This window comes from Rhopalosiphum padi, chromosome 4, assembly GCF_020882245.1.
Source record: "Rhopalosiphum padi isolate XX-2018 chromosome 4, ASM2088224v1, whole genome shotgun sequence".
NCBI lineage: Eukaryota > Metazoa > Arthropoda > Insecta > Hemiptera > Aphididae > Rhopalosiphum > Rhopalosiphum padi.
The window spans coordinates 6,389,283-6,404,833 of NC_083600.1; the positions used below are offsets into that span (position 1 = coordinate 6,389,283).

At 25.2% G+C, this 15,551-nt stretch overlaps 1 protein-coding gene across 2 annotated transcripts; it reads right to left on the reverse strand.

Moving 5' to 3' along the window:
• Positions 1 to 8,224: 8,224 nt before the first annotated feature.
• LOC132929945 (cytohesin-1) lies at positions 8,225 to 15,430 on the reverse strand. Of its 2 annotated transcripts, XM_060995590.1 has the most exons (11): positions 14,871 to 15,430; positions 13,650 to 13,723; positions 12,426 to 12,490; positions 12,073 to 12,339; positions 11,219 to 11,331; positions 11,013 to 11,161; positions 10,830 to 10,941; positions 10,536 to 10,769; positions 10,006 to 10,075; positions 8,787 to 8,907; positions 8,225 to 8,696 (listed from the first exon to the last, which is right to left on the reverse strand). In XM_060995590.1, the coding sequence occupies exons 1-10, from the start codon at positions 14,908 to 14,910 to the stop codon at positions 8,820 to 8,822; spliced, it is 1,212 nt and encodes a 403-aa protein (XP_060851573.1). In that variant the 5' UTR covers positions 14,911 to 15,430; the 3' UTR covers positions 8,225 to 8,696; positions 8,787 to 8,819. The 2 variants fall into 2 exon arrangements, with proteins under 2 accessions (XP_060851573.1, XP_060851574.1); XM_060995591.1 differs by lacking the exons at positions 13,650 to 13,723; positions 14,871 to 15,430 and adding an exon at positions 12,654 to 12,787.
• Between the last annotated feature and the right edge of the window lie 121 nt (positions 15,431 to 15,551).

Consider the following 15,551-nt stretch of genomic DNA (forward strand, 5'->3'; position numbering starts at 1 on the left):
ATATAATTTTATAAAAAAACATTTTTTTTAAATTTTAATTCCTATTTATAATATAACATAGCAAAGTCGTATTATATACTTGCTCATCATATATATTGTAGTATCTTATTAGCATTGTACTGGCCAGTGCCGGACCGAGATATTATAGTGCTTCCGGCAAATTTTTAAAAGGTGCCCTTAAAAATATAGTTTATATAACATTTTTATATTGTTATATAGGTACACAATTTATTATTGTAGATGAATGTATTATTATTTTAAAAAAAATTTTTAATTAAATAAAAAAAAATAAGTTTTAAAATTTGTTGAACACCTTCAAATGTGCTTCCGGCACCCTGGGATGACTGCCTGGTTCACCCGTGTCTTGGGTCGCCACTGATGCTGGCAATAATGATCTAATACTCTAATATAATCATGTTACGACAATTAATAATGAAAATTTGAAAAAAAAAATACTTTTACCAACATTTAAAAAAATTAACACCTTGGAACTTCTAATATCATATACATTATTTACGTATGACTTTTGTTTATATAGTATATAACATTTACACATAACCATAACTCATAAGCGCAATTTGAGAGGTGCTTGGAGCGGGCTAAGCCCCCTCAAAATCATTCACACAGCCCTCCCCTCTCCCAAATGGTTTGTTTATATCCTCTTCCAGTTTCCACCTTTATATATCTCAGGGAGCATACACATAGTACAAGCATGAAAATTATAATAGCCCCCCCCCAAATTTAAAACCCGAATTGCGCCTATGCATATAACAATATTAAATTATGATTAAATTAAATTACAGAAGCCTCCATCCCAACTTACATAAAAAAAATTATTTTATTTTTTGAAACACTATCATCATCATAAAAGAAACACTGTCATTATAGTAATTTTATACACAAATACACTATACACAATTTAATTTATTAATGAATAAATTATTAAAATGTTTAACAATATAAACAATTGAAAATGATAATTAATAATTATAATAAAAAATAGAATATATGAAATGAAATTGGTTATTGATTCATATCATGATGGGCCATTGCCTCTTTGGGTCTATATAATGTATAATGTATTTAGTATAATATCTATATTGAAATAATTGACTAATAAATATACCTATATAATTTTATGTACTTAAATATAATTATGTATTATGTTATCTTATACTTTTTTATTTTATACCTATAGGCATATATATAAATATTTATTTATTTTAATTTCTACCTATACTGCATTTTATTAAGTATGTTATTATTGCTTTATCATATATTTCATGTAGACTACATTATAATATATGTATAACCTAACGTAAAAAACAAACTTGAATACTATATAGTTATAGTACCTATAAATTATAAGTTTTATTATAGGTTATAATAAAATAGTTATAACAATAGAACTAGCCGTAGTATAGCTATAAACATATTTTAATAACAAGAAATATTAATATTTTATAAAAGTCCTCATGATCTTTTTCTAACATATATATATACGATGTACTCGTATATAGAAGCAGCAGTATTGTATGGTGGGGAGTGGCAGAGTGATATACGTATATATTATAATATATTATCATTATCATACATTTTTTACTCTACTGTGTATGTGTTTATATAGGTATATGTTGTACAAATATATACATAATACATATAACCATTATTTTAATATAATAATAACGCACAATTTAGTATTAACAATAAATATTCCTAGCAAAACTATATTAAGCAATACCTATCAATCTTTATTCTTTCATGAATAATACTGTTTAAAAATTATGATAAACATAAAACATCACATAATTAACGTTATAAAGTCCAATTATAATTAACTTATTATAGATTCCATAATTCTTTACTGAATGAATTTAATACCAAATTATGTAATAAACTTACTTCATTTATTTAAAAACCATTTTTTCAGATAAGCTTCGTTATAAGTTTAATAATGATTACTATAAGAGAAAACTCTTTATATTAAAAACATTTCTATTTGATATATATTATTATTCATAAATTGTTTATTATTTGTATCTGGAGTAATTTTTTTCTTATGTGTTTTTTGTGTGACGAAATGTAATAGTACACTATTTAACTTTTTTCCAATTTTTTTTTCACAGAGTTATTCCAAATACCCTCCTGAGTGTCACATCGTCACCCGATTTTTCATTTTTTTTTTGTCTGAGGGGTGGGAGAGTGGGGTTTGTATTTAAAAGTTATATGTTTTTTTAACGTGTTATTTAAATAATTTAACGATTTTTTTCACAATGTAGTAAGTATCTATAATGAGCCTACAAGTAAATCACTCTTGTTATTTCAAATTTCATTTTATCTGTCATTTCAGTTATGAATTTATGATTGTTATGAATGAATATCATAAATTAAGAAAAAAAATAAAAAATATTATATATTAAATGGCTAGACTTTAAATAGCTAGTTAAATTATAATAAAAAAAAACAATTTATTATTTATTTATTATATTCAATATGTATTTATATTTTATATTTTAATTTATCTATTATTACTATTTATTTGTTTAGTATATTTTTAAAATCATAAAAAAAAACATAAATATTGTGCCTTTATATTGACATATTGTTTGACACTTGCACATAACTATAAGTCATAACAGGTTATACCGTTCAGTATAGATGGTAGATACCAATAATATCAAAATAAAAATAATATAAATAATGCATGATTATCTAATTATTACAATAGCCATTATTCAGCGTTATCGTTGTAAATCGTGATAATACAGTACAATCAATATTATTTATCTATAATGTCATATAGACTATATATGGGCTATATAGAGTAAAATAAATAACATATAATACCTATATATATATATATTATTATATATTTACTCTGTATAATATATATATACAATACTTTATTTAGGTATTATAATATAATAGTATGGTATACCGCGTACGCGGATAAACCGTCTCATCAGTCGTCACGCGCAGAGGTGGTTCGTGGATGTTTACTTAATAATATATTACCATCATCGCCAATAGTTTTGGAGCGGCAGGAGGGGACGACTATATATTGATTTTTCTATTCCGAAAAGGGCGTGTCAGTGTCGATTCGGCTTCGGCCGTACATTTACACGCGTACGCACACACACACACACATACATACGTTTATAATACGCGTATAATACCCATAATGATGCGCATCGCGGCAAGCGCGCACCGTGTGTGTGAGTGTATGTGCTTAAACATGAAATCGAAAAGCGCGAAAAAAACAACGTTGCCACCGCCGCGCAATCGACTCATCGTCGAACGGCGCCAATTGCAGCTACTGCGGTTGGCAGCCTGCAGCTTAATTATAAGACGTAATACTATACTATTTTTTTATTTTATAGTTGATGAATGATGATCCTCAATTTTTATAATGCAATATATACTAAGACATTTATAACTAAATAGACATATTCACATATAATATTGTATCTACAATTAGTGGCGTTCCTAGATTATTTTATAGGGGGGACTTGATACATTATATGGCACATAATGTATATTATATATACACAAATTACTAGGTAGTGATGTAAATTACGAAAATTTGAAGGAAAAAAAGACCATAGCCCAAGGGTGCCTCATTGCCCCCCTCCGTGAAAGCGCCATAGTCCACAGTTGGATTAATATAATACCTAATGTAAATTTTATTATTTGTATAAGTAAATATAAAATTATTATGATTTATGATATTAAATACCTATATATTAGTGTTATTAGCATTGACGTACTTATAATACTATTAGGCAATATTATTAATTGTTGCTAATTGGGTATTTATTATGGTCATGATCAGAAATCCAGACTCCAGAACTCATAAGTGGCAGAAGTAAACAGCGGTGGGATAAGCTGATATAGGTATCAAATAGTTTCAAATGTGTACTATATATTTTATTATTATGTAGATGATGTACTATATGTAGTAGGTATAAACATATAAGTGCAACCGGCGCCTGCAACAGCTATACATACATACTACTATACGTACGTCAATACCTATCGGCTAACATATACGGTGCATGTCGGTCGGTCTATTTCTGCACAGTGGTACCTAATCTTTGTCTAAATAAACAAAGGATGAACATAACTATTATTTAGTGCCTATGTCTTATACGTTAAACCTACCTACTTGTATTTTTTTACATTTATCTGTACTCATTGTATATATTATACATATTTATATGTCTACTAGTCTACAGTTATTTATAGGTAGGTAGTAGGTTTCATAAAAGACATAAGTCGTGTAGTATAATCGTATTCGTATATATAGATAGGTACAAGTGGTACAACAGTCAATGGTGTATTTATTTCAAAATATTTTGAAAATGGTATAAGTAACGTGTATACTGTATATAGTAAATGTGCTAATAATATACAATAATATACATATAAACATTTTGTGAACATTTCGATTTATTTGAATATTTTTTATTTTTAAATTACTATATAAAATAAGGAAATCATTATTTTACGCATGAAAATATCCTCCAATTTTGTCAAATCTTAGGACGCTCATAGAAAAATATGAGTGAAATAAAAGGTCCACTTTATTTTTTAATTCTTGTAACAACTTACGATGAACCTTGTATTAAATTTTCAAATCTTAGATAATATGAAATTTTAAGCACAAAATAATTTTAAATTTTATCGAATTTTGATTTGTGATTCCATGTGTATTTTCGTGGTATTATTTGATTGGTATAATGGTATGTAAACAACTTAAGGGGTTATTATAACCGAAGGAAACTTTTGTTATCGACATTCATTGCAAAAATATCAAAATATTTTCGGTACACGATAACGCTACATCGCGTATCCATGTTACTAAACGCATCTACAATTTAATATATTGTATATTTGTATGTAATAATATAGGCAATATACCTTTAGTACCTTACTATTCAATTGTGCACAGCTACTGGCCCTGCGGCCTGGGTGTCCGAAGTACATTACCCATCAGTGTATAATATGTACATAATAGCTGATTATTATTACCAACTATAGTCGGATAGACTCAATTCACGATAATAAAATAGTGCATTCTAGTAGCTAGTGCAATATGTATACTTACTAATTATTATCATTGACAATTATTATCCCTCATCCCTATAGAATTCATCATAAATTGTACCATTAATTGTTATGTTACAAATATGTTCATCATGTTTTTATGACATTTTATATAGTGCCAAGGCAATACGACGAGTTGCGAGATGCTCAGTTGCGACAGACACTCAATCATAAATTAATATTAATGCAGTTGGGGGCACAGTAAAATAAGGAATGGCGTAATTACGAGGGGATTTTGGTTTACATCCCCCCCATGATCATTTTTTTTTTAAATACTGGTTAACTACATTTTATTTACTGATTTTAACATTAACAATAAATAATACTATTGAATATTTTGTAATTATTTGTTTCTTTGCCATATATATGTATACATACCTACATTTGTTGCACCGAAATAAGATGTTTATGGTAAATATAATTATTTTTTTTTTTTTTTTTTTTGGGGGGGGGGGGGGGTAGGTAAAATGTAAAAACATTTCATTCTCCCTTAAAAATATGACCAAATTCCGCCACTGCATGATAGTAAGGATTTCCTTCATAGTCTTTTGTCAATAAAAATATTATTTACCTATTGGCTATTTTAAATTTTTAAATTGTCAATTTTTTTGTAGGTACATGTAACAATTGTAACATGTGTTATGAGTATCCATTGGGACATTGGGTTATAGGTAGGTTATTGGTAAGTATATGACATATATATATAAATACTTAACTGCAGTTTAACTATTATATGTCGATATTATAAATTTCAATTGATAGACATAGGTAAGTTAAAAATTTTGTTTTTCAATAATAATTATTATAATATGCAATTTAGTTTTTAAATTTTTAAGATAGCCTTTTTTTAATCATATTTTTTAAAACCGTTAAAAAAAATTAAAATTTAATGAAATTCAACCTATATCACGTACCTATATATTATGTCTATTAGGTAGCACAGTATTGAGTTATTTAATTGGTTTTCTAAATTTATTAAAAACTTAATTTTAATTTTTAACCCTTAGTTACGTAATATACTAATATCTATGACAAATATTAAACATGCAGATGTTTTCATAATTAACATTCTTAGAAATGTAGATATATTTCCGAAATAATCAACGAAATATTAACAATTTTATGGTTAGGCTTTGTGTATCTACTATAATTACTATACTATACTTATACAAAGACTTGAGCAGTATCCAATATTTGATGATAAATTATTTTTTACTGACGAATCTATAGGCACGTTTAAAAATTATCCATATTTTAATCGAATAATAAATTAATTAATCATGGTATGTTATAACAGCTATATTATTATTATTTCTTGAGAAATTTAAAACTTAATTTGGTTTGATTTAATCGATTTCCATTCAATTTTAACATTTTCTTTTTTTCAGTTGTTATTATGAATACTGTTTTAAAACATAATATTATGATCAAAATATTCTGTCTAATCTTAAAAATTTTAAAAAATAAATTCAATAAGTTTTTTTTTGAAACTCTTCTTTCAATTACAATTTTCTTACTAATTGTTGTAACTGTATTTAAATACCTATCGGTGTGTTACGGAGATACTAAGTGATGTTTTATGTGTAGGTACGATTAAAATTTTATATTGTTATCGACTAGGACTGAGAAGGTGTCAAGATAGAAATAATATTGTCGTCGTCATAAAATATAGATAATACCTAAACCTAAACCAATAGTATACTTAGAACGTAGCACGTAGCACGTAGGTACACTATAATAATATTGATAATCATACTTTCCTATATTCGAATTTATACGGCTATATAATGCCACTACTTACCTACTAGTTACTTGAAATTAATTGAAATGCACAGTGAGACGTACACTGCGACTTTGAACAGTTATAAATTATAATGAATAATGATGGTATTATGGGATAATGTAGGTAGGTACCTGCCTGGCTACCTATATGGGTTTGTAATATATGACAATATGTGCATAATAACAGGATTCTTATTGCTTGAATGTACCTACTTAGAACCTCATCTAAACAGTCGTTAATTAGTAATTTTATTATTTTGTACCAATATATAAAAATTATACTCCTAGAATTTCAATTTTTAAATAATTATACCTACTTACTATGTTTTGATAATTCAGTGATGTGTAACATTCCTTTTTTTTAAATGGCTACAGTCTACATTCAGAGGAATCATGAATTATGATATATTTTAGCTTATATGAGCTACTCATACAATATAAATAATATGTTCCACATAATGGAGTATCAATAAGCGAAGAAAATGATTTGTTCAATTTTAATTTTTGTGTACATATAGTAATAGAAGAATACAATTATTTAATCAATGCAAATATAGGCATTATTGATAAAAACTAGGTTGCAAGGGACAAGAGTGAATGAAGTAAAAGGTTCCTTTGCGAGTTGTTTATGGTTAATTCTTTCTTATTTTATATTAATAATATAGTAGAATTATACACATTTGTAATGACTTAACAGTTTAAGCTATTATTACATATTTATATCATTATTTACTGGAGAATATGTGAAGTATTTTATTGTGTAAATATGTTATCCATGACCATAAATGTACTTAACTAGTTGGAGGAAGTATCAGCAATCCCTAGGATTTCTAACATTAGATTACAGCAGATATACTATATAAATTAATAATTTGATTCAATTATGTTTTCTCATAATGTTTGTATTAATTTATTATTAAAATATAGAATTCTAAGATTACCGAGATCTTCACAGTATTTCGCTGACCCAATATGGACATGATCGCATAATCACACACACAATTACATAAACGTATACAATTTCTAGTAAATCAAAATATTATTTTTAAGGATTTAACATTATTCATTACATACCTTTATTATTATTAACTAGGTACCTAGATATACAAAAATACCTTTAAATATGAGTGCAACTTACAAGAATAATTTTCAAACACAATGAAACACCATTGAATTAAAATTTAAGTCTTCATAAATTCATTACATAGTAGGTAACCTATTCAATGACAAGGTACAATTGACATAATTATAAATAATATGATAAAATATTTGTAATGTTTTAGTTATAAAATTATCTTCATTTTTTTTTTTTTATCAATAACATTATTAGACAAAATAAACAACAATTTAATTATTATTTTTATTTAATTTTATGAACAAATATACTTATTTTTAAATTATTTACAAAAATTCCACCAAAACAATGCATAAAGTAAGTTTTAAAACAATAATTATGTAAAATGTTGGGACTAGATAATATATTATAAAAATAACTATAAAATTGTGATAATAAACAGAATATATAATAATAAAATAAATTTAAACAAAGTTATGAAAATGATAGCTTTTAAAGTATAAATTTGGTGATGCCAGGAGGTATATTAAAAAAAATTATATTCATAATAAAATAATGTGCAAATCAATAAAAAATATTGATTATTGTTCAATCAGACTAATTTCATTTTGATCCAAATGATACAAAAAATAAATGATTGAATATCATTATTTTACTTGAAAGTTTTGTTTAATTGATCTTCTTTGTTAGATTTCCAGTATCTAAAGTGTCCATACGAATACATCAGAGTACACTAAAAATAAAAATATATTTTAAGACTAGAATATTAGTTTATGTTTAATTAACAATGAATAATATTTATAATTTTATAATTATAAATTACCAAATACTGTTTTAAACAGTCGAATAAATGACGCTAGCTTCGACCATGAACACTGTTTTTTTGTGCTTTCTTTTTACGTGCTGCTAACATGTCATAAAAAGGATTATGACTAATACTTTGTCTGAAAATTGTAATGATAAATTATTAAAAATAATCACATACACATGTTGACATAGTGATGATTATGGTAATAAATTTTGATTGAGATGAATCATGATTTTATCATTATTGTGTAGGTTAAGTGATAAAAACCTTTATTAATTTTGATGCAATAAGTAATTAAAAAAAATGTATTAAATGAATATATTTGTTAAAGGTGTTAAAATACAAATATTTTTAAGTTAATTTAATTAATTAAAAAGTTCATTAAATCCAATTATACTGCACTCCCAGTAAAATAAATATAATATGCACTTGGAAATTAATTTAACAATAATTCTTAAATGATAAGTGGCACACAACAATAGTGAAAATAAATCAGAATAAAGGACTCATACTACACTATGTCATAAATACTCATAATATACAGTTAAAAATACATTAACTATTCAGTGTATACAACACAACATACTGCAATGGGGATTTAGTTTAAGAGGATGTATTTGTTAGCAAATAATTTGATTTCTATCCCTCACTAAACAGACAATTTATGTTGAGCAGATAAAATTTTGTGTTATTAGGTTTAATATTAATGTAAATTAATCTATCACATTTATGGTAAAAATATTATCTAAGGCATCTAATTCTTTTTATAATTTTTTTTAAATTGTAATGTTAGTTAAGAGCATTTATTAAAATTGTACATTTTTCCATAGTTTATAGAAAGAAAATAAATAAATAATGTACTAGTAATACATACTCTTAAGATTATATCTTGGTTTAAAGAATAAACTGAATGCTGAGTCAAAAATATGAGTCATAGTAGATTATAATGATTATTAACAACATAAAGAGCTACACAAATATCTCATTTGCATGTGATGAGTATATGTATTTTCTTTGCCACTACTTACAAATTAGATATTACAAATAATTAGGAATATTTTAAAATTAATGATTAATGTTGATAAATTGTATACCAAAATAAATTTATGGTTTACTGATAGCCTTCTAAATAAATTTCTACATCTATTAAAAAAATTATGTCCCTATATTTAAAACAGCGACACTAACTTAATTTACCCTAACCACTATTAAAAATGTTTTCTTTAAAACTTACTTAAGGCATTTTGTCCACTCATCTTTTTCTTCTGCAGTAGCTGCTGACATTCTATAAACAGTATGCTTACCTAAAATACAATATTTCAGTCAATTAATATAATTAACAATATTTAATTTTTGTTTGTAAAATTATCAATAATACAATTTCATAATTTTAATTAAAATAACATTTATTTAATACTAATGATATTTTATATTGGTAGCAAATAAACATTATAAATCAGAATTATAAATATTTTTAACCAAACAATCATTCATTACATATATATATTTAATTCATTATCAAGTATTAATTTTAAGAGTCTCACCTATTAAAAATTCATAGTGCTTTAATGCTTAAGTTATTAATTATTATTAATACTATAACCCATTTTATACTTCAATATTTGTCTATGGTTTAACTATGTTAATTTTCAGTTTGATTTATAAACATATCAAATTCTAAGAGATTGATTCTTTTAAATTAGAAAACTTAACAATTACTAATAGTGGAATAATAATTAATTATTAATTTATAATTATTCTCACCTTCTACAACTTTTCCTTCACTATCTGTTTTACAAGCTTTAATGAAGTCTGTAGTTCCAGGAGCTGCATACAATTCAAAACAATGTGGTTTATGGCGATCAGATACTTCTCGTACTTCAATATTTTCAAGTGGAATTATTCCTCTAGGTTCCTTGTCAGTTGTATATTCAAAATAATATAGACAATTATCATTTAAAATGAACCAACGACGCTTCCAACTTTTATAACGACCACCTAGAAATTTAAAATTTTAACAAAAATGTAAGAAATTAAAATAATGTAATATATATATACCTTGTTTCCATAGCCATCCTTCTTTGTCTGGGTTGAAGAATGTATGCATTAAGTCATTACCATCATCTTCAGGAATTTTAAAAGGTTCTGTTTTTATGCTATCATATAAACTCTTAAAGAACAAAAAATTAAAAAAATTAAAAAATACATATGTAAGTCTCGAAAATAAATTTTTGAACTCACAATTAAAAGTTCTCGAGGTAAATCTCCACCATTGTTGATACCACGATTCATTTGTATAAATTGTTCAACTGATGGTTTATCTTTGACACTAGGGTTATGAAGACTTGTGTTTAACATAATAATAGCAAATGACAAAACATAACAAGTATCTACAAAAATAATAAATTAAATAATATTATAAATAATACAATTTCGAAGTAATTTACCTGTATTGGTAAAAATATTTGGGTTTAATTGACAATATCTTTCTGCAAAACACTCCATCATTCTATCAATTTTTTGTGCTTCGCCTGGAAGTCTAAAGCTCCATAGAAATTGTCTTAAAAAAAATAGAACATTGTTTATTAAATAATCAGCAGTCTATTTAAATTAATATAAATTAAATCATACTCATACAGTCTTAAACTAACCACAGTTAATGAATTTTATGTTAAAGTTAAACAGTAATTAGTTATAATTAAATAATATTTAAAGAAGTTTTTGTTTACAAATTAATAGTTTCCATTAAATTAAATTTATTTTATCTAATTATATATTTTATATTATTATGAATATAGAAGAAAAGTAATTATAATGTTTTTTTTTTTTTAAAGAAGTTGATTGGAAAGTTGATATTGTTGTTTCAGCATCTAATAAAAGAAATAACCACTACTTTAATATAATTTAGTATCACCCTATGATATAGGGTCCATGGTCTATGGCTCATAATAAATAATTTATCGTTATCAATGAGTATTCTTTAGTTCTGTTTTTCATGGAATTTACAGCGGGGCACCACGACTGAATTTGGTCTAATAAGGTACCACGGAAAAAAAGTTTGGTAACTGCTGCCTATATTAAGTATATTTTTTCTATATTTCAAATATTTAGTAAAAAATATTCACGACAAAAGTTAATAAAAAATATTATACATGAATGCCATTCTATGAACAAACCAAATTATTTTATAATCATATAATTACAGAAACATGAAAATATTTGATTTTTAATATCATATATAAGCACTATTTACTGGGAACTTCATTATTATTGATTTCTAGGGAATAATTTAATTATATACCTTAGAGCTTGGACCAATATGAGATCAGTAAAATCATGTAGAGAAACAAACTCTCGTAGAACTCTTTCGTTAAAATCATTTCGTTCTCCCAAATAATCGCCAATTGCAGTTTTATTTAATCCTTCTCCTTTATAGAGGAAAGCAGCAACATCAGCTTCATTGTGATTTAGTAGACCATGTTCAACAAGAAATTCAATTCCTTTCTTTGGGTCCATATTGAATTTTTTACGACCAATCGATATTTGTTTAGCTTTGGTTTGATTTTTACTAAAACAGAGAAAATATAGTATTTATTATAAATTAATATATTATATAATATATATTTAAGGTAAATTAATAAAATGAATAATTACCTATCGTCATTGGAATCCATGTTTTCCATTTCACTAACAACTTCGGATAACTCATCTTTCAATTGCTAAAAAAATAAAATAAAATATTAAGAATAGTTATACAATTTATATTGAACATAGTATTAATTTCCATTAATAAAGATTTACACAAAAAATGTTAAATTGAAACAATTAAAAATGAATAATATATGAAAACACAATATTAATAAAATAAAAGAGCTTTCATACGTCATCTGAAAACTGTCAAAATTAAGTATGCAAATAATTTTTTTAGGAATGTTCAATAAATTAATAATTAATATTGTAGTAAGACATAATACACAGATATGGTATAAGATAACATAACAAGTTTATAATATAGTCTAAATTAATAATGTACATTTTCAACAACAAAAAATTTGTTTTGCAAGTTTATCTATTTGTTCAAGTACTAATATGAAATTAGATTAATCCATGTGATAAAACATGCCACGCATTAATTTAAAATGTGAGTATTTGTTAAAGATTACTTAATAGTAGGTACTTATAACTAAATGATAATAATTTAAAATTAAAATTGTTGTTTATTTTTGAAAAGTATTGAATTGTATCTAAGGTAAAGGTATTTGTAATTCAAATTTTGTAAACCTTTTAAGGAGTACTTTTTAATTTTTGGTTTTTATTTTTAAGTGTTGATAAGTAAAATATTTGCATTTTGAAATGTATCTTAAATGGCTTTCTATTTTATAAATTAGTTAAATATAGTATGTACTTTAAATACAAAACTATTTTTTTTTAATTCAATATTTATTATTCAATTTGATACATAGTTAATAAAATCAAACGTAATACAATTGGAAAATATTCATAACCTAATCATCAAATAAAAAAAATATTTTGTATTAGTTATAGTAATGAACAAAATAACCTGTATGATAGATCAATAAATGAACATTTAATTTCATAGAAACTATTACAAGTTAATGAAATAATAATACTAAACTAATTAAATATTAATCCTTCCAATTAGCCATTAGGTATAATTGTTTTCTTCTAAATAATTTAAATATTTAAATTGATTTCAGTATCATTTTTTAAGTTAAATAAATTACACCAACTTATTTAATTGTTTATAGGTACAATTTTGTTTAATATACATTTTTTCAACATTAATTAACATTTCAATATAACATATAATATGAAAGATATAAATAACATACAATAATATTACAATAATATACTAACTTGTATTTCAAGTAATAATTCTGCTTTACGACGTCTAATTTCGATTAACAATTTTTGTTGATCTGTTGAAAGTTCTAAAATAAAAAAAAAATAAATTATTAAGTACAATCATTCACGGTTATTTTTCATTCAAGTATTATTACTTATGTAAATATTAATTTAATTTAAAATTGTTAAAAATATATATATATAAAAATTTAAAAATTTTCTTTCCAAATTTATAATAATGGAATTTTTTCTTTAAAACATATATAAATATTAATCAATATTAAAACTTGGGTTATAATTTTTATCTTGATTGTATAATAATTGTATTGATAATACTCTATTATTAAATAAATTGTATATCTGATGTGTTAAAATATAGAATCAAAACACGAATGAGTATAATTAAAATTAAAAACAATTTTTTGAATAATAATAAAAGTTAATTAAAGCTATCATATTTTAACTAGCATAAATCATATGATTGAAATTTAAATTAATTTATATTTAGCACTATGTTAAAAGTTCAGTTATGGTATGAATAATTTTAAGTGTGTAGAGATATGGTATCGCATTTAAAATAGATGAGCATCATATTTGTATGTATATGGAGATGTACAAAATCCTTGCATTTGAAATTTCTATTGTTTGATTGATTTAATTATGTATTGCCTTTAATATAGTGTCATTGTGTTATCAAATGTATTAAAATGTACAATTTTAGAAAGCTATGGCATATGACCTACTATTATTATTACCAATTGTATGAGTTTTGGTAGATATAAAATATGATTTTACTAAACTATAATTTTTATATTTTGCTAGTTAATTTACGTACAATATGTGTGATAAATATTTTATTAATATTATCATCGGAAATCACATTAATAGAGCTACTGGAGAATTAAGTTCTCCAAAGTATAAAATTAGTCCTACGACACTTATATTGTATTTACTTATTATGTTTAGTGTTTACACTTTAAAGGCACTTGAAACATACTTATAATTTTTCATAAAAAATAAATCAACTAACCTATAACCAATCCTAACCTGTGTTATATTAAATTATAATGAAATAACAATACAAACTATAATACTAAGATTATATTAAGACATCGGTTAAAAAATATTTGTATTTATTGACCAATTGTCTGTGAATACTTTGCACACCCATTCACACAAATGACAGATCTGTAGCCTGTTATAGTATTTGGCAAACTTAGAAAGTACACCTACCATTAATGTTAAAAGTGTCATTGATGTATGGAACGTTCATTTTAGATCCTCTCGGTGTACTTCATAATCACAGCACAGGTACAATAATGGATTCGATCATTGTTGACGACGGGTCCTATCTCACGAACACGTAGAGGAGAAAACGAAACGTACTGTTGACGAGTCTCGTTTTTGTTGTGGACGAAACCGATGGCGACGACACGTTTTCAAGACGGGACCAGAATCGACAGAGTTATTTCCGTAACCGTAAGTGGGTTTCGTGCGAGATACGTTTAAAAAATCGATCGTCGTAGTCGAGTTTCGATTCTCGGTCAGTTCAGAAAAAGATCCTATTCGCGGGCGAAAAAAAAATATATTTCTTACGCACAAAAACAGTAGTATACTGTATAGTAGAATAAAATAATATCACAAATTCACAACAACAATTTACAAATGTACACTCGATATCGACGTATTGTTATTATTATAAATTGTAATATCAAAACATGATAACGCGTCTTTTGTGAGATTTGAAAAACAAAAGACTCACTCGGTCCGTGATAACGGCGCACTGGCCGCGGACGACGGGGTGTACGGGACTGCACGACGATCTCCGGACCCCGCGACACTCACAGTCCCGAGCACGCACACCCACGTCCCATATACGAACGTGAGCAACCACTTCCGTATGACGTCACGGTC